The following is an 18,478-nucleotide window of genomic DNA, read 5'->3' as shown; positions in this document are numbered from 1 at the left end:
ATTAATGTTCTCTGGGCCTCAGTTTCCCCTTCTGTAAATGGTACTGAAATATCCCTGCCTCTGCGAATTATACGAACTCAGAGATGGTGGCCCGGCCTTGGGGCTTCTGACGCACTTGGCACCTAGTGGGGGGGCCTCATTCAGGCGGCCCTGCCCGGCCCTGGGCCCCTCCAGCTGGCTCCCGGCTCACAGCCTCATGCTGGGAAGTTCCAAGGCCCAGGCTCTGCTGGCCTTCATGGGATTTGGGCTCGGCCTCCACCTGGGAAGTGGCTTCTTCCTCCAAAGGCTGGCCCAGCCCTGGGGCCCAGGACACAGAGGCTCCTGTTTGCTGGCCCTGCCCCTGTGTGGGGCGTTCACTGTTGAATTGGCCCACACAGATCCCGTGTCTTTGTGGGGTGGTGACCTCCCAGGAGTGAGCCAGCAGCCACTTCCTCCAGACGGGAGAAGATGACCCCTGGTGGGTCTGGTGGCTACTTCAGGGTCTGCTGAAAGCTCTGGTGACCATGACCATGGCCATGAAACTGAGGACCCTGCTCCTTTGCCAATGCGGGCCCTGCGGCTGCCAGAAGGTAAGTGGGGGCTGGGACCCTGCGCGCAGGTGCAGGGCGCTCTGAGGGCTCTGCTTCCCTGGCCTCTCTGGCTGGGGGCCCCCCAACTCCGGAGCCCAGGGGGGACACCAGGTAGCTTCAGCCGGAGGGGTCCCCAGGAACCCCTTCCTCAGAAGGGGCCTGGCACTGCAGCCTCATGCACCAGGCCTTAGGGACGGGTGTTGTGGGGTAGCTCCTGGTGGACGCCACATTGCCAACTACACCTCCCGAGAAGGGGAGAGGGAGGCGGGGTGCCCGGCCTGGCCCTGCCCTGGGCTTGAGTGCTTGGGTGTGCTTCCTGTAAACCGAGGCTGGGGCAGCAGGTTGGGGACGTTTGCAAAGGGGCAAGGAGGTGGAGCGGACGGGTCTCGTGGAATCACCCCCGAGCACCTGTTCCGGGTGGCGTCTCGCAAGGATTCCTGAGGTGCTCCGTGCGGGAGCCACGATCAATGTGCAACGTTCGCTTTTCTCTCCTCCTTGTGGTCAGCACTGCTGGGCTCCTTACTGCTCCCGGGGCCTGGAAACACAGCGGGTAGCAGTGAGCCCAGCCCCGGGCATGGCGGGCCCGCGTGGCCCCTCGCACTTCCAGGGTCTGGGTCACTGGCCTGGGTTAGTGAGAAGGGCTGGGCCCCGGATGTTCCTACCCTGGTGCAGCCGCCGGTTCCCGGAGGGCTGGGGGGCCAGGGTCCCCCCTTCTCTGAAGTCAAGTTCCTCAGGCTTCCCCACCCTCTGGTTGTCTGTTCTGGGGTGGGCCCGCTGGGGTTGGGGCTGGGGCTGAGGAAGGGAATGGAGGTGGAGAGGAGGCCGCCAGCAGAGACCGGAAGCCTGGAGTCTGTCGTTTGCACCGCCTCCTTCCGCGCCTGATAGGCTGTGCTTCCCGGCAGGAGGCTGGGGGGGGGGCAGGGGGTGGTGTGTGTGTGTGCGCTGATTATTTTATCCTTTTTTTTTTTTTTTTGAAAGATTTATTTGAGAGGCAGAGTTAACAGAGAGAGGAGGAGGGAAGGTGGGAGAGAGAGAGAGCGAGCGAGACCGCTCCTACCTGCTGGTTCACTCCCCAAATGGCTGCAGTGGCCTGGAGCTGGGCCAGGCAGGAGCCAGGAGCTTCTTCCGGGTCTCCCACACGGGTGCAGGGGCCCAAGGACTTGGGCCATCTTCCTCTGCTTTCCCAGGCCATCAGCAGGGAGCTGGATCGGAAGCGGAGCAGCCGGGACTTCAATCTGTGTCCATGTGGGAGGCACAGCTTAGCTCACTGTGCCAGAACTCCGGCCCCCTGGTTACTTTTTGTTTTAATTAAAGACAAAGTGTTATCTACTTACCAAATTAGTACAACATAAACAACCTGGCGTTTATGAAGCAAGAAGTGAGAGTCACATTGGCTCCTCCCCACCCCCTCTCCACCCTGTCTCGCCAGAACCTTCCCTGGACACTTCCAAATGTGCCTTGGTGCTTGCAGGGGGGTCGTGTGCCCTTAACGACATCAGCCAGGAACGCACCGCACCTTCTGCCCGGTGCCACTGCAGCCGGCATGCCTTGTGGAAGTGCACCCTCTGATGTTCGCACAGCAACGAAATGGCTTAGTGACGCACGTCCCAGTCGGTCCCCCTTCTTAAGCTGTGTGCCCTTGTACTGGAAAAAAAAAAAAAAAGGCAAAAAAAAAAATATCAGAGTCTAAACCCCCTTTGTTCTTAGAAACTAGAAACACTTTAAAATGTAATGACGTTGCATGGCCATTATCTTAACATTTGGGGGAAATACAAATCAAAAGCCGAAGAGCAGCCCCAAATTTCATCCTTCCACCTTCAACACTCTGTAGGCAAAAGCTCTCGAGATTCATTTGTCTCATCGAGCTACTCGTGTGCACCTTTCTCTCCTTAAATATTTACCTACTTTATTGGAGAGGTACCAGCGCCCGGAGGGGATGCGGGCGCTGCAGGCAGAGCCTTAGCTTACTGCGCCAAGCGCTGGCCCCAGCACAGGTGTCTTAGCCAGAGTCTTAGGTGCCTGGATCCAATGGCTGCCTCTGCTCGTTTCTCTGTAAACACTGAGATGCACCCCAGACGGCCTGTGCCACGCTTGTTAGTTTTAGAGCGCAGTGCTATCTATGGCCAGGACCTGCGGCCAGACAGTTACTGTAGCGTGCACCGTGCTGCTCCTCCCCCAGGAACTCTGTTTCTGACATTTGCTTTTAAAACTTTAATCACCCTGCTAGGGCAGGGCTCTCTCCTGGCTGCCGTGTGTAAACAGTATCCAGTCGTGCCCTCAGCACCCAAGGGACCTACATCCAGGGATTCAAACACCCGGGGGTCGAAACTACACATGGACAGACTCTTCTTGTCATTATTTCCTAATATAGTACAACTATTTATGTAGCATTTATATTGTATCAGCTATTACAAGTAACCTAGAGCTGCCTTAAACTTTATAGAAAGGTGTGCATAAATTATGTGCAAATGCTGACATTTTAAAAAAAGATTGACTTATTTATTTGAAAGGCAGAGTTACAGAGAGCGAGGGAGAGACAGAATCTTCCATCCGCTGGCTCACTCCCCAGATGACAGCAACGGCCACACCTGGGCCGATCTGAAAGGAGCTAGGAGCTTCTTTCGGGTCTCTCATGTAGGTGTAGGGGCCCAGAGACTTGGGCTATCCTCCACTGCTTTCCCAGGTGCATTAATAGGGAGCTGCATCGGAAGAAGAGCAGCCGGGACCCGAACCAGCACCCATACGAAATGCCGGCAGTGCAGGCAGTAGCTTTACCTGCTACGCCACAGCGCTGGCCCCTACGCTGAGCCATTTTATAGGAGGGCTTGAGCGTCCCTGGATTGGGGAATCTGCAGGGGATCCTGGCACCAATCCCCTGTGGGCGCTGAGGGACGATGGCATTACGTAGTTTTATCAGTCTCCCCACACTGTCTTCATTCCTGGCGGTGCTAAGAGTCACCTGGTACTTGTAGCTCATTCCTTTTTCCCTGTTACATAGTATTCCGTTGTGCAAATGTCCCCTACTGTCAACATGATGGCTCTGCGCGTTGTTTCCGGCTTTGTATTCTTTCTTGCAATGCCACTCTGCTGTGTACCTCAGTGAGAATTTTTCCAGGGTTCGTCTGCACTTAGAAGGCAAATGTTTACCACGTTGGTTTCCAAAGCGACTGTACAAGATGTAGGTGTGTAACCTCCTCCTCCCTGCGTGTCCTTAATATCCTGTGTACCTGTTGCTGCCAGGGCCTGCGGATGACCGTGTCCCTCATTTCAGCACTCACGATGATGAGTTGTGCCTTTGTTCCTTTAACCCGTTGTGTCCTCGCAATGTATACTCAGTTGTTTTTCCCCGTCGCGTCAAATGATGTTATGGATACCCAGGTAATCATAAGAAGTGACTTTTCAAAATACGTATTACTTTCTTTTTATTTGAAAGGCAGACAGACAGAGGCAGACAGAGCCCACAACAGCCAGGGCTGGGCCGGGCCAAAGCCAGGTCTCCCAGGTGAGTGACAGGGACCAGAAATACCTTTACGGCACCTGCTGCCTCCCAGGTGTGCGTTACTGGGAGCAGGGTTGGAAGAGGAGCCGGGTGTGAAACCAGGCACTCTGATACGCGATGTGGGCGTCCCGAGCACTTTACTCTTTTTAAAGATTAATTTTATTTATTTAAAAGGCAGAGTTACAGAGAGGGGAGATATTGTCGGTTCATTGGTTCATTCCCCAAATGGCCCCAACAGCAGAGGCTGGGCCAAGCGGTAGTCTCCCGCGTGGGTACAGGGGTCCAGGCACTGGACCATCGCTGCGCCTTCCCAGGCCATTAGCAGAGAGCTGGATAGGAAGTGGAGCAGCCGGGACTCCACCGGCGCCCCTAGGGGAGGCCGGTGTCCCAGGCGGCGGGCACAAGGCCGACCCCAGGAGGTGACATTTCTAGTCCTGGGGCGCCCTGGGAGTTTCCTTCCCCGTTCTCCCGAGGCAGGGGAGGGGCAGTACAGCGCCAGGGCCGCGCCCCCGCGGGTGCACCCGAGTTGGCTCCCCGGCGCAGGGAGCACAGCGCGCGTGTGCTTCGGGACTTTCCCACCTGGGGTCGCGGTGACAGCCGGGCGACACGGTGGGCCTGGCCCGCACTCCCAGGCTCCCAACGGCTTCTGCTGTTTTCGTGGTCCCCACGGCGGCCCCCGGGCGCCACCGATGAGCTCTCACGGCCTCAGGACCCGGGTCCCTCGCCCCTCGCCCCTCGCCCACCCCCGCGGCGCCGCCCGGAGGCGGAGCCACCTGCGGCCTCCAGGCTCCGCCCGCTTCACAGGCCCGCGCCCGGGCTGCGAACGGCGGCTCTAGGACCCGGCGGCCCGGGGCTGCGGCGGGGCCTGGGCGGCCGGAGGAGCGCGGACCCCGGCTCTCGGCTCCCGGCGCCATGTGAGGGGGCTCGGGGGCCGCGGGGGCCCGGCGCTCCCCGGCGGAGGTGAGCGGGGGCCGCGCGGGCGCGGGGGCGGCTGGCAGGGAGGCGGCTGCGGGTGCCGGGGAGGGGGCATCGCAGGCCGCTAGGCATGGGCATGGATGCGGGGCCCCGGGACCCCGGGACGCACTCCCCACCCTGGGTAACTACGCCCAGAGACCCCGGTCCTCGCGCCCAGGGCTGTCGCGGCTTCGCGGGACCTCGCTCCTGGCCCCTGCCCGGGCGCTGCTCACTTCGGGCCCCCCGGAGTGCTCGAGTTGGGAAGGGGTCGCCGCGAGCGGGCACAGGGGCGAGCCCGTCCCGGCTGGATCCCCGACTCGGTGCTGCCATCCTCTCGCAAGGAGGAGCCCCTCCCCCCTCCCCGAAGCCCCCTCTCCCACGCGGCTGCTGGGGGCGCCGGGGCCCCAGGGGCAGACAGAGGCGGGGCGCGGACCCCAGGGGCTCAGGGCGCAGCCCCCGCGCACGTCCAGCCAGGGACTGTTTGCGCGCCCCGGGGCCAGCGCCCCTGACTGCCGCCTCCCAGCCGGAGCGAGCGGCTTCTCCACGGGCTTGCGCGGCGCGCCGGGCCGGCTGCTGGACACGCACACGGCGGCCTCGGGCCCGCGCCGGCGGAAGACGAGCCCGTGAGGCGCAGCGCCGCGCAGCTCCCTGTAAACACGCTCCCTAGAGCTCTCTGGACCTCCTGCACGGCGCTGCGCCTGCGACGCGGTCTCCTCATCTGTGAAATGGGCCTAGGAGCTGCGCCCGTGCAGGAGGAGTTGGACACGCGTTCCCCGATGTTGGGGGAAGTGGCCGGGTTGGGTCCGGGGAGGAAGCTGGTGGAGGCCAGGCCTTGAACGGCCAGTGAGCAGCCGCCGGACTGATGGCCGCTGATCTCCACGAAGCCCTTCCAGCCTAGCGCCTCCTTGCCACGTCCGCCTGCATCCTTCCAACAACCCCGAGAGTCACTTTCTCTTATTATTCCCACTTCGCAGATGAGGATACTGAGGCTCAGAGAGGTCACATGGCTTGCTCGAGGCCCCCCAGCCAGTAAGTGGTGGAACCGGATTCACACTGGCGCCTGACACGCTGTCCTGACCACCGTGGCCTTCGGAGGGCAGGATTGTGATGGGCTGACCAGGGGGACGGTGGTCCTGGCTGAGGGCTCTGCTTGGGCCAAGGTGGGAAAGCGGGCCCCGGGGGCGTCGGCAGGGAAGGGCAGTAGCTGCAGGAGGCCAGAGAGGCGGCTGCCCCCGGCAGTGTCCCCGGAGGCCGGAGGCGGCGAGGCTGATGGGCAGCCCCCGGACTCTGGCCCACGAGTCCACGAAGGAGCGGCCCCTCCCTTCTGATGAGCCTCAGTTTCCCCATCTGTTGGCGGGGCTGGACCGTGGGCATCGGAGCCTCCCTGGGAAGGGCGGGGGAGAAACCCGAAGCCGGCCGAGGGGCGGGGGCGGAGTTAGCGGTGGGCGGGGCCCTGACAGCCAATCAGGAGCGGGGGTGGGGGCACCGCCTTTGGCCGAGGTTGGGGCTATTCCCGGTGGCTGCGTGGGAGTAAACAGCAGCTAGAGCAGGGGGCGGGGACCCCGGAGCGGGCCCGGCCGGGAAGCCCCCGTACAAGCTCCCTCGCCGACTCCTGGCCGGAAGTAGTCTGGGGACGGTGCTTACGCCCTTTTCACAGGTGGACAGGTTGAGGTCTGGGTCCTGCGGCGGTGGGAGCGCTTGGACAGCGGGGCTCAGGGCTGGGGTGGTGCCGGGCAGGCGGAGCCGGAAGGAAGGCTGCCTAGGGTTTTGCTGACGGCCACTTGGCCCGTGGCGAGCCCGAGCGCTGGCTGAGATTTCCAGGCTGGGACCAGACCTGGCCCTGTGCCGTTAGCCCCCAAGACCTTCCTTGCTAATGGAGTGAGTAATTCCGTGCCGCGCCGGCTCCCGCTGCCTCCGTGACGGGGCATGTGGACTGTGGCATCCGGGAGCTCTGAGCCTGCCGGAGGGTAGGCCAGGGTGCAGGAATGAGGGTGTCCCAGGCACACCCAGGACCTGGGAGGGAAGGGGAGCAGAGGAGGTCAGGGCCCTCCTGGGAGCAGGGCTTCCGATCAGGGCGTGTGTGGGGCTCCTGCCCAGTGGGGCCAGCTCTAGGCCTGCCTGGGTGCTGGCGAGCAGCTGGTGAGGGCAGGCCGATGCCACCACCGGGCTTTGTGACTTTAGGGAGTTCTCGCCCTTTCTGTGTCTGTCTGTCTGCAAAGTGCTTCTGGCCCTGAGCCTTCAAGTTCTGGGTGCAGAGAGCAGGTGGGGAGGGGGGCTGAAGCCTTTGACCAGCCAGACCCAGGGGAAGGTGGCCGGGCCGTAACCCTTTCTGGTGGCTTGCAGGTGTGACCCCACTTCCCTGCCCCCCGGGCCGCCTGTGGGACGCTGGCCCCTACCCCTCAGCAGACGCCGGCGAGAGATGAGTAGCAACAAAGTAAGTCCCCTGGATTTCTCAACCCTCCCCTCCTTTTTAAAGATTGATTGATTGATTTGAAAGGCAGAGTTACAGAGAGAGAAAGAGAGAGAGAGAGAGAGAGAGAGAGATCTTCCATCCGCTGGTTCACTCCCCAGATGGCTGCAACGGCCGGGGCTGGGCCAGGCTGAAGCCAGGAGCCAGGAGCTTCTTCTGGGTCTCCCACGTGGGTGCAGGGGCCCAAGCACTTGGGCCATCTTCTACTGCTTTCCCAGGCCCCAGCAGAGAGCTGGATCGGAGTGGAGCAGCCGGGACTCTGAATCGGCACCCATATGGGACGCTAGTGTCACGGTGGCTTCCCCGCCGTGCTCAGTGCTGGCCCCAGCCCCGCTTCTTAGTCTCGTTTTCCTCTGACGAGGAGCAGCTGATGTCTGGGAGGCCTGCGTGTGAGCCCTGCTTTGGCCTCTGATCTGCTGAGTGGCTCTGGGCAAGCTCAGGGTCCATCTGACAGGGGCGTCTGTGGTGCAGGACCGGCTGGGGAGGTGGGGGCGGGGCTGGAGGTCAGAGTCAAAGCTGACCAGGGGAGCACCCCCTCATCCATGCATTCGTCCATTCATTCATTCAAGCTGACCCCGCACACCCCTGCCCCGGAGCCGCTGCGGCCTGGGCTGAGCGGGACATTTCGGGGAGGGGAGTAGGCTGGTTGTATTTGTTGGGCTCTAACCCTGGGAGAGAGCCCATGGCAATGTAAACAGGGACGTGCAGTGGCAAGCGTGATGGGCTGCAGGCACGGGGTTGAGACTGAGTTACGCCCTGCCCTTGGAGGCTTCACTTGCAAGGTTCCGCCTTTGTAACGTGTGGAAGCCACAGGCGTGCAGTAGGAATGGTTCTTCAAGTTGTGCAAGTCTGTCTAACAGTAGGTGTGACCGCGCCCTCGCCTGCAGGGTGCCGCGTGCCTAGACTGGGCTGCTTGGTCAGCTCTGGGTCTTCAGTGCCTTTCCCACTTGTGACATGTTCGCCTTCCGACGGTGTCACGGTGTGAGCGGGACTTGGCTCCCCAGACTCGAACGAACGTTTAGCCCCTGAGTCGTGCGTTCACGTTAATGGGTTAATGGCTGGTGGCTTGGGGTAGAGGCTGTCTCCTGTGGCAGTGTCTGAGTGGGGCCTGCAGGAAGGGACGGGATTGGGTGAGGGTGTTGGGTGGAGCCCCAGGATAGAATCCTGGTGGCTTCCTAAAGAGAGGCTGTGTGGAAGGTAGTGGACAGGGTGTGCCCTGTGTGTCTCTCCTTCCAACCCACTGGGGCCTCCCGATCTTGGACCCCAAACCTTCAAATCCGTAGAGGGACTGACACAAGGCTGCACCATCAGTCCAGGGCTTCCGCACGGGAATCACAGGTATAAGGAATACCCCTCACCCCCCCCCCCACACCCCCTACAGGCCTGACATCCAGGCCTTGGTGCTGCAGGTAGCTGAGTGGTCTGGGGGAGCTGTGATCCTGCAGGGGCCTGTGACCCTCAGCCCCAGGACACTGTAGCAGATGCCTGGGCTGGGGAAGCCATGGCTTTGAAAGGGGCTCCCCCTGGCCAGCCTACCAGAACCCAGACTGAAGCCTTTGCCCCTGCGGTGTCTCTCTGGCGCCCTCTACTGACTAAGCTTAATATGCAACTGGCTGGCAAGGGAAAAGATTTAAAGGGTTGGCTCTGTTTGCACAGAGCAGACGGGGTGAACTTGGAGCTTAGAGGGAACACGGGCGTCTGCTGGCATTTGTGGGCCATTGGATTCAGGACCCCTCCCCACCCGGAGACCCCAGAGTCTTCGGATGCTCAAGTGTCTTATTAGAAACGGCTTAAGGCCGGCGCCGCGGCTCACTAGGCTAATCCTCCGCCTAGCGGCGCCGGCACCCCGGGTTCTAGTCCCGGTCGGGGCGCCGGATTCTGTCCCGGTTGCCCCTCTTCCAGGCCAGCCCTCTGCTGTGGCCAGGGAGTGCAGTGGAGGATGGCCCAAGTGCTTGGGCCCTGCACCCCATGGGAGACCAGGAAAAGCACCTGGCTCCTGGCTCCTGCCATCGGATCAGCGCGGTGCGCCGGCTGCAGCGGCCATTGGAGGGTGAACCAACGGTAAAGGAAGACCTTTCTCTCTGTCTCTCTCTCTCTCACTGTCCACTCTGCCTGTCAAAAAAAAAAAAAAAAAGAAACGGCTTAGCGTTTGCATGGCGCCTGCTCCTCTGCTCGCCTGTACTTGAAATCGTCTCGGGATTACTTAGAACACCTGAGGCAGTGGAGATGCATGGGCCGCTTGTTACGCTGTGTCGCTTAGGGGACAGTGACAAGGCAAGCCCGTCCGTGCTCAGCACAGACACAGCCGTCGTGGGCTTGGCTGTGTTTTTGATCTGCGGCTGGGTGCATCCCCACAGACGGAGGGCTGCCTCTGCATTGAGGAGACCAGGAGCGTTACTGCTGGGAAAGACCTGCCCGCCCGTCTCCAGGCACCTTGTACCCGCCTCCAGCCCAGCCCAGCAAACCCTCACTGAGATCCTGCCCAGCTCCCTGTCCTGGGATTCGGGGCACAGTGGGGTGCGAGGCTAGCCCAGTACCAGTCCTCAGAGCCGGTGGTCTATTTGGGGGTTGGCAGTTTGAATGCAAGGTGACCAGTGCTGTGAGAAAGGGGGCTCAGGGGGCCGGAGGAGGCCTTCCTGGGGGAGGAAGCGCCTGCACTGGTGTGGAAGGAAGAGTTAGCCGGGTGTGGTCGGCAGCTGGGCGCTCAGCAGCCTCTCCCGTCCGCAGGAGCAGCGGTCAGCAGTGTTCGTGGTCCTCTTTGCCCTCGTCACCATCCTCATCCTCTACAGCTCCAGCAGTGCCAATGAGGTCTTCCATTACGGCTCCCTGCGGGGTCGCAGCCACCGGCCTGTCAACTTCAAAAAGTGGGACATCGCCAATGCCTACATCCCTCTCCTTGGCAACAAGGTAGAGCGGCCCCTGGGGAGCCCCGGGAGCTGCCTGGGGCTGGTGCTCCCTGGGGACAGTCGATCTCTCTGTCCAGCTTCACTGCACCTTCCTGCTCCCGCTGACCCCAGGAGGCAGAGCCCTGGCCCCTTGCTTGCTGTGTGACCTTGCCCAAGTGCCCTGCCCGCTCTGGGCCTCAGGTCTCTCCCAGGTCCCACCCTCCGTGTTCAAATTGGAAACCGGATGCATGTTTCCACTGGTGTCCGTCTCTGCTGGGGAGACCAGGCGGGCTTGGGAGCAGGGCGCTGGGTGCTTAGCAACCCCGCAGCAGGAAGAACGGTGGCTGTGCTTTGCCAGGGCCCGCTGGCCAGGCCTGTGCTCCTCGGACGCATCCCGTGAGGGCAGCTCCGTCATCTCCCTGGGGGAGAGCGGAACCGCGGCCCCAGCTCCAGAGAGGGGAGTCGCTTGTCCAAGGGACCCAGCCCCTGCTGACTGGCAGCTCAGAAGTCATCCCTGGGCCCTGTGGGTGCGCTGGCTGTAGTCCTGGGGGCCGTTCTGTGTATCTGTGTGTCCCCACCCGAGGCTCTGGGCACTGCCGCATTGGGAAGGAGCCCCTTAGAAGTGTTTCCTTGAAGGAGGAATCAGACCGACCGACCCCGGGAGAAAGTGGGACAGCTCGAGTGTGGGGACGGGGAAGGGAGGCGGCCGAGCCTGGTGGACGGGGCACCTGGGACCCAGGAGCTCGGGAAAGTGGGCAAAGTTGTCAGTTGAGACACACGAGCCCTGCTGCTGCATCTTTGATGAAGGGCTCACGGAAGGCTGCCTGGAGGAGGTGCCATTGGTCTTAACCTCGAAGGGTAAAGGGAAATGCCATGGGCAACCATAGACCCCAGAGAGCTTGTGGTTCATTTCCCTCTGGGAGATGGGCTTTCTCCCCGTTTTTTTTTTTTTTTTTTTTAAGATTTATTTATTTATTTGAAAGGCAGAGTTAGAGAGAGGGAGAGGCAGAGTGAGAGAGGTCTTCCATCCGATGGTTCACACCCCAGATGGCTGCAGTGGCCGGAGCTGGGCTGACCCGAAGCCAGGAGCTGCTTCTGGGTCTCCCACGCAGGTGCAGGGACTCAAGCACTTGGGCCATCTTCTACTGCTTTCCCAGGCCCCAGCAGAGAGCTGGATCAGAAGTGGAGCAGCTGGGACTTGAATCGGTAACCATCTGGGATACCAGCACTGCAGGTGGCAGCCTCACCCACTACACCGCAGCACCAGCCGCCTCCCTCCTTTTTTTTATTTTTTTAAAGATTTTTTAAATTTATTTGAGAGAGTGAGAGAGAGAGAGAGAGAGGTCTTCCATCCACTGGTTCATTCCCTAAATGGCCACAACAGCTGGAGTTGGGCTGATCCGAAGCCAGGAGCTTCTTCCAGGTCTCCCACGTGGATGCAGGGGCCGAAGCACTTGGGCCGTCCTCCACTGCTTTCCCAGGCCATTAGCAGGGGGCTAGATCAGAAGTGGAGCAGCCGGGACTCGAACCGGCGGCCACATGGGATGCCGGTGCCGCAGGTGGAGGCTTCACCTACTACGCCACAGCGCCAGCCCCTCTCCCGGTTCCTTCATAACGAGGTGGAGTCTTGTGTGTGGGTGACGAGGAAACGTCACAGTGACCTCTTTGGGGAGTGGGGCTCTGTGGTCACCTGGACTGGGGTTCAGATCTGGGCCCTCCGCCCTTCCGCCGCGCGCCCTGTTCTCCAGCAGGTTCTCAGCACCCTGCCCTGTGCTGCTGCTCCTCCCGCCTCGAATTCTCCCAAGCAGCTCCCTCTGCTCCTCCCCCGCACCCCCTCCCTGCAGGTCTGGGCTCAGAGACCCCCCCCCCCCCAGCGAAGCCCCGGCTCGCGGTAGCCTTGCCAGCACCAGCCGCTCAGGGGCGCTGTCTGACCCGCAGCCGGGCGCTTCCCCAGGCCAGGAGCAGGGTCTCCGCTCGCTTTCGGTCCCCGGTAGCCGGCCGTTCGCCAGCTGGCTGGAAATAGCTGCTGAGTGTTGAATGACTGGGCTTCACTTTACCCCTCCTTAAAATGGGCGCAGTCATTCTTGGCTCCCCGAGGCCTGGATTCGCAGAGCACAGGACCCAGCCTGCAGCGGCCGTGACCCCCTCGCCTCTCGCCCCCCCCCCCCCCAGACGCTGCCCTCCCGGTGCCACCAGTGCGTGATCGTCACCAGCTCCAGCCACCTGCTGGGCACCAAGCTGGGGCCGGAGATCGAGCGGGCCGAGTGCACCATCCGCATGAACGACGCGCCCACCACGGGCTACGCGGCCGACGTGGGCAACAAGACCACCTTCCGCGTGGTGGCGCACTCCAGCGTGTTCCGCGTGCTGCGCAGGCCCCAGGAGTTCGTGAACCGGACCCCGGAGACCGTGTTCATCTTCTGGGGCCCCCCGAGCAAGATGCAGAAGCCGCAGGGCAGCCTGGTGCGCGTGATCCAGCGGGCGGGCCTGGCCTTCCCCGGCATGGAGGCCTACGCCGTCTCTCCCGGCCGCATGCAGCAGTTCGACGAGCTCTTCCGGGGTGAGACGGGCAAGGACAGGTACCGGCCGCGCGCGCCCACTCCCTGCCGCCCTCGGTCGGACCTCCTGGGGGCGTCCTCGCCGCTTCCGGCTGTGAACGTGGGCCTCTCCAGCTCTGCGGGCCTCTCCTCCCAGCATGCTCTGCGCCCAGCGAAGGGGGCTCCCGGCATGCTCTGCTCACCCCCCAGCCTCTGTCTCGTGCAGCTGCCCCTAGCGTCAGGCCTCGCGAGAGGGCAGGACTCTTCCCAGCATGCCTTGCTCTAAGCGTAGTTGCTCCCAGCATGCGCTGCGCCAACTAATGTCCCCGAAGCAGCTTGGCCGGCGCTGTGCACTGTGAACAAGCCACATCTGTAGGTCGAGTTCTGTGGCAGCCACGGGTACAAAGTGAACAGAGAGAGGCCGGCGCTGCCAACTTAATGTCTTTTCTTTGACTCCGTGTGTCCAGCATATTGCCGCTGGGTTTTGGTCGCTTTGTCCCTAAACACCTAACATTCTTTGGCGCTGCTCTAAAAGGCGGTAACGCACCTGTGCCCCTGGTCATCGCTAGCGCGCAGCTCCCGTGTGCGCCTTGGCGCTGGCTCAGCCCCCGTGTCTGGATTTCGGTAGAGCCTCTGAGGCTTTCTGTGCAGATAGTCATGCGTTAAATAGTCTTCCTTAAAAAAAAAAAAAAAAAAAAAAAGATTTTGTTTATTTGAAAGGCAGAAACAGAGAGAGAAAGATCTTCTATCTGCCGGTTCACTCCCCAAATGGCTGCAAGGAGCTCCATCTGGGTCTCCCAGGTGGATGGGGGGGGGGGCGAAGCACTTGGGGCATCCTCCACTGTTTTCCCAGGTGCATTCCCAGGGAGCTGGGTTGGAAGAGGAGCATCCGGGACTCGAACCGGCGCCCTGAAATGGAGTGCTGGCCTCGCAGGAGGCTGCTTAACCTGCTGTGCCACAGCGCTGCCCAGATATTGCTCTTTATCAGACGTTTTTCTGTAGCAGTGAACAGGATCATGTGGTTTTTCACAGCTCACTAGGCTAATCCTCCGCCTGCGGCGCCAGCGCCCCGGGTTCTAATCCTGGTTGGGGCACCGGTTCTGTCTCGGTTGCTCCTCTTCCAGGCCAGCTCTCTGCTGTGGCCAGGGAGTGCAGTGGAGGATGGCCCAAGTACTTGGGCCCTGCACCCCATGGGAGACCAGGAGAAGTACCTGGCTCCTGGCTTCGGGTCAGCGCGGTGCACCAGCCGCAGCAGCCATTGGAGGGTGAACCAATGGCAAAGGGAAGACCTTTCTCTCTGTCTCTCTGTCTCTCTCACTGTCCACTCTGCCTGTCAAAAAAAAAAAAAAAAAAAAAAAAGAGTATTAATGGGTTCTATTTCTTAAGAATATGATGGGTTGTATTGACTGAATATTGAATCAAAAGTATTTGTGCCTCTGGAGTACCCCCTGGTTGTGGGTGTGGTTCCTCCTGTCTTGCTGGCGGGGCCCTGCCAGTATTTGGCTGAGCCTTTGTGCCGGTGCTGGTCTTGGTAACGGGGTCGCGCCGGCCTCTGAAAATGAACCGGGAAGGTCCCCCCTGTATATTTTCTTTCTTTCCTCCTTCCTCCCTCCCTCCTTTCTTCCCAGGTTTATTTATTTACCTGACAGGCAGTGTCACAGAGAGAGAGAACAGAGAGAGATCATCCATCCACTGGTTCACTCTCCCCAAATGGCAGCAGCGGCTGGGGCTGGGCCAGGCTGAAGCCAGGAGCCAGGAACTCCTTCTGGGTTTCCGCCATGGGTGCAGGGCCCCAGCACTTGGGCCATCTTCTGCTGCTTTCCCAGGCGCAATAGCAGAGAGCTGGATCAGAAGTGGAGCAGCCGGGACTCAAACCGGGGCCCATATGGGATGCAGGTGCTGCAGGCGGTGGCCTCACCCGCTACGCCACGGCGCTGGCCCCTACTTCTTACATTCTCTAAAGAGACTGGGCAGCTGTTCGGCAGGATTTGCCAGTGAAGCTCTCTGGGCCTCCAGAGTTCTTTTCAGAAGGTTTAAACTCTGAGTAGTGTCGGGCTCTGCGGGCTCTGTTTCTCCTGGGCCGAGCTTCAGTGTCTGTGGGTTTTGGGGTTAGAGTGTTTCGTCTGAGTTGTGAAGTTTATGTGTGGAGTTGTGCATTTAATGTCCAGGCCAAAGCCAGGGGCTTCATCCCGGTCTCCCACATGGGTGCAGGGGCCCAGCACTTGGGCCATTCTCTCCTGCTTTCCCAGGGCATCAGCAGGGAGCTGGATCAGAAGTGGAGCAGCTGGGACTCAAATCCACGCCCATGTGCAATGCCAGTGTGGCAGGTGGCGACTTAACCCGCTACAGCCCCAGCCAAAATGTTTATTTTATTTTTTTTAAAAAGTCAAAATAGCCACCTCCCACCAAGTGTGTGTCGCAGACTCAGTTCAGCGTCTGCTCACTGTGAACTGTCCTCCGTGGCACAGTCAGACGTGGGATCTGAGACACCGCTGAGTGTCTTCCGCACACAGTGGCGAGTGCTCAGCGGCCACACGCAGCCGTGGGCTGGGAGGCAGGTGCCAGCCTCGCCCATGGTGCGGTCACAGCCATACGGCCGGCTCCGTAGGAGTCCACTCTGCAGCCTGCTCCGCTGTCCCTCCCTGCCTGCCCGATCCAACCAGGGCGCAGCATGGCCCGGCCTCTCTCTCCCCAGAGAGGATTCCCCGCTCTCTGCCTGGACAAGCCCTGTGCTGGTGCACAGAGCCCCAGAGCGGGGCTGGGCGGGGCCCCCAGGGTGGGTGGGAAGGGTTCCGGGCGGCGCCCTGGGCGCTCCTCCCTGCCTGCGCCCCCCATCCTGCCCCCTCTCTGCCCCCAGGGAGAAGTCCCATTCGTGGCTGAGCACCGGCTGGTTTACCATGGTGATAGCGGTGGAACTGTGTGACCACGTGCACGTTTACGGCATGGTGCCCCCTGACTACTGCAGGTGAGCCCCAGGCTGGTGCCCCTCCAGGATGGGCCTGGAACCTTGGCTGGGCAGGGGGTTGTGGCCTTGGAGGCCTCTGTATGGATTTCAGACTGCTCTGTGGGGCGCCACCCCCAGCTCCGCCAAGGCTTGTGTGTTTTTTTTTTCCTTTTTTTTTTTTTTAAGATTTATTTACTTTTTTTGAAAGGCAGAGTTACAGAGAGGCAGAGGCAGAGAGAGAAAGCGAGGTTTTTCATCCAAGGGTTCACTCCCCAAATGGCCGCAACAGCCAGAGCTGGAGCCAGGAGCTTCTTCTGGGTCTCCCATGCGGGTGCAGGATCCAAGCACTTGGGCCATCCTCCACTGCTTTCCCAGGCCACAGCAGAGAGCTGGATCAGAAGCCGGGACTCAAACCGGCGCCCGTATGGGATGCGGGCACTGCCTATATGGGATGCGGCTTTACCCCCAGAGCTTGTTCATGAGCGATGGGGATTGTGACTGCTTGAGAAACTGACAGCGGTGCTGTCCCGACTCTGAGCGAGTGCCCAGCACGCTTGCATTACTGTCTTTCTTCCTCCTTAAGTCGGCCGTCAGCGTAGGTCCTGCCGTTCTCCCCACTCCCTAGATGAGGAAGACTGGGGGTGTTTCGTGAGTACCCAAGGTCCGCCAACAGGAAGGGGTGGGCCAGGCTCCTAGACCTTGGAGAACGGAGATTTCCCTACATTAGATAATAAACAAGGCGCTAGTCCCACGCGCACCCCTTTACAGATGTGGACCGCGAGGCGGGGCGGGGCGGGTCCCCGCGGCGCCCACCTGCCCTGCCGACCCGTCTCTCCGCCCCAGCCAGCGGCCCCGCCTGCAGCGCATGCCCTACCACTACTACGAGCCCAAGGGCCCGGACGAGTGCGTCACCTACATCCAGAACGAACACAGCCGCAAGGGCAACCACCACCGCTTCATCACCGAGAAACGGGTCTTCTCGTCCTGGGCGCAGCTCTACGGCATCACCTTCTCCCACCCGGCCTGGGCCTAGGCCACGCCTGCCGGGGCCACGCCCCCGGCCCGCTGCTGGCCAATCCAGGCTCGCTGCAGCGTCTCCCAGCCAATCGGGGCCTCGATGAGGCTGTGGGGGTGTGGCCTCCAGCCAGTCGGGCCCCGGGGGTATCTCTTGGCCAATCAGGGATGTGGGATGTTTGGGTTAATCAGAGGTGTCAGGGTCTGAGCGTAGTCAGGGTTTTGGGGTGCTTCTGAGTCGATCTGAGGCAGACACAGCCTTTCCCATGAGGCCTTGGTTCAGAGCCCCAAGAATGGCCCCCAGGTCTCTTGGTTTGTGGCTGGGACACTGGGGGTCCTGTCCCAGGGAGCAGGGAGTTTTGTGTTGCCCCCTCAGTGCCAGCATCCGGAGGGGTTGCAGGGGTCGGAGCCGCGGGCTCCCGAGGAGGGAGGAGCCTGTGGGGAGGCCCCAGAGCTCAGAGGCTGCCGTCCAGCTCCTGGCTCCTGTGTCCTGGGCCGTGTTGGATAAGCCCCTTCCCCGGGCAGCTTCTGCGGGCCCGGAGACCCTCCTCCCCCACTGAGTCCCGCGGGTCCATTTTCCCTGGGACCGGAGCCCCGCCCCCCGAGCCACTGCTGAGCCCCCAGTGGTGGCAGGGGGGACCTGGGGTGCCTCTCACCGCCTCCTTGAGGAATACTTTCAGGAATTTCTGTGTAAACTTCCCAGGCTTGGGGGACTCCACAGTGAGGGGACAAACTTTGAAACAGTCTTCTGGGCCCCTCAGCCCAGCTGCCGAGAGCTTGGCTCTTAAAGGGCCAGGCCTCTCTTTTCCACCTGTCGGAGAAGCCTTTGGAGTTGAGACAGGGGGACCCTGACCAACTGGGGTTCCACGGGGTCTCCATGTGAGGCTGACAGGGGCTTCCGAGGATCTCCCTGGCGCCAGGCCTGGGACGGCTCTAGGGAGTCAGGAGCTGTGTCCCTGGCTCCTGGCCCTAATCAGGCACTTTACTGAAGTCGGGGCTCTGTGGGCGGGCGGGTGTGCGCCCTGCTCTGCGAGAGCCTGAAAGGGCGGGGCTGGAAGCGGGTGCACAGGGGTGCTGGGGGCGGCGACTGCCCCATCTTGGTTTTGTAATGATTCGTACGGGAATAAACACGCCTGAGCTCCAGCACTGGGTCCCGTGAGTCTGCAGCCAAGGGCCAAGCAGGACCGGGCGCTGCCCGGGTGGATCGCAGGCTCTCGGGAGGGGAGGGGGAGGAGGAGTGGGGTCCAGGGCCTGGGGGCCTGAAGAGTGGGCAGCGGACACGTCGGGGCAGGCCCCCAGGAGGGCGTGTGGCGGGCTGTGGGCCGGGCAGGGCCTGTGAGTGGGTGGGCTCCGCCGCTGCCTCTGGGCACAGGGCCTGTTTCCTGCAGGCTGGCACCAGGCAGGGGCTGTGCCTCTGAGTTTACAAGCTGTTGAGGCAGATAAGATACCCTTGGGGACCAGGCCTAACAAAGGGTGACCGTGTCAGACAAGGGCAGGCGGCCGGCTGGGCTCTCCCAGGGCTGCCGCGACCGGGAAGGAGAGCTGTCCGCTGGCACAGGGCCAGCCGCGGTGGCTGCCGGGGGCTGGGGGCAAGAACCACCCTTGG

At 61.5% G+C, this 18,478-nt stretch overlaps 1 protein-coding gene across 34 annotated transcripts; it reads left to right on the top strand.

Moving 5' to 3' along the window:
* Positions 1 to 396: 396 nt before the first annotated feature.
* ST6GALNAC6 (ST6 N-acetylgalactosaminide alpha-2,6-sialyltransferase 6) lies at positions 397 to 18,015 on the top strand. 34 transcript variants are annotated; one of them, XR_016225457.1, is made up of 7 exons: positions 4,887 to 5,028; positions 5,997 to 6,051; positions 7,366 to 7,456; positions 10,220 to 10,399; positions 12,550 to 12,937; positions 15,772 to 15,879; positions 16,706 to 18,015. XR_016225457.1 is itself a non-coding variant. In XM_051838467.3 (7 exons), the coding sequence occupies exons 2-7, from the start codon at positions 6,026 to 6,028 to the stop codon at positions 16,977 to 16,979; spliced, it is 1,086 nt and encodes a 361-aa protein (XP_051694427.1). In that variant the 5' UTR covers positions 4,887 to 5,028; positions 5,997 to 6,025; the 3' UTR covers positions 16,980 to 18,015. The 34 variants fall into 34 exon arrangements, 29 of the variants coding, with proteins under 29 accessions (XP_017194459.2, XP_069913384.1, XP_069913332.1 ...); XR_016225456.1 differs by having other exon boundaries at positions 16,702 to 18,015; XR_016225458.1 differs by lacking the exon at positions 16,706 to 18,015 and adding an exon at positions 16,627 to 16,702.
* The last annotated feature ends 463 nt before the right edge of the window (positions 18,016 to 18,478 follow it).

The sequence above is a fragment of the Oryctolagus cuniculus genome, chromosome 1 (assembly GCF_051225735.1).
Source record: "Oryctolagus cuniculus isolate XC-2025 breed Fujian yellow rabbit chromosome 1, ASM5122573v1, whole genome shotgun sequence".
In the NCBI taxonomy this organism is placed as follows: domain Eukaryota; kingdom Metazoa; phylum Chordata; class Mammalia; order Lagomorpha; family Leporidae; genus Oryctolagus; species Oryctolagus cuniculus.
The sequence above is the reverse complement of the archived record's forward strand: the minus strand, read 5'-3'. Positions and strand labels throughout refer to the sequence as shown.

What these genes read in the sequence shown, in the direction of transcription:
- ST6GALNAC6 (XM_051838467.3), top strand. Translation starts at nt 6,026, where the DNA reads ATGGCTTGCTCGAGGCCCCCCAGCCA. An exon ending in GGTGAGACGGGCAAGGACAG is followed by an intron (nt 12,957 to 15,771) that starts GTACCGGCCGCG and finishes CTCTGCCCCCAG; the next exon opens with GGAGAAGTCCCATTCGTGGC. An exon ending in GTGCCCCCTGACTACTGCAG is followed by an intron (nt 15,880 to 16,705) that starts GTGAGCCCCAGG and finishes CGCCCCAGCCAG; the next exon opens with CGGCCCCGCCTGCAGCGCAT.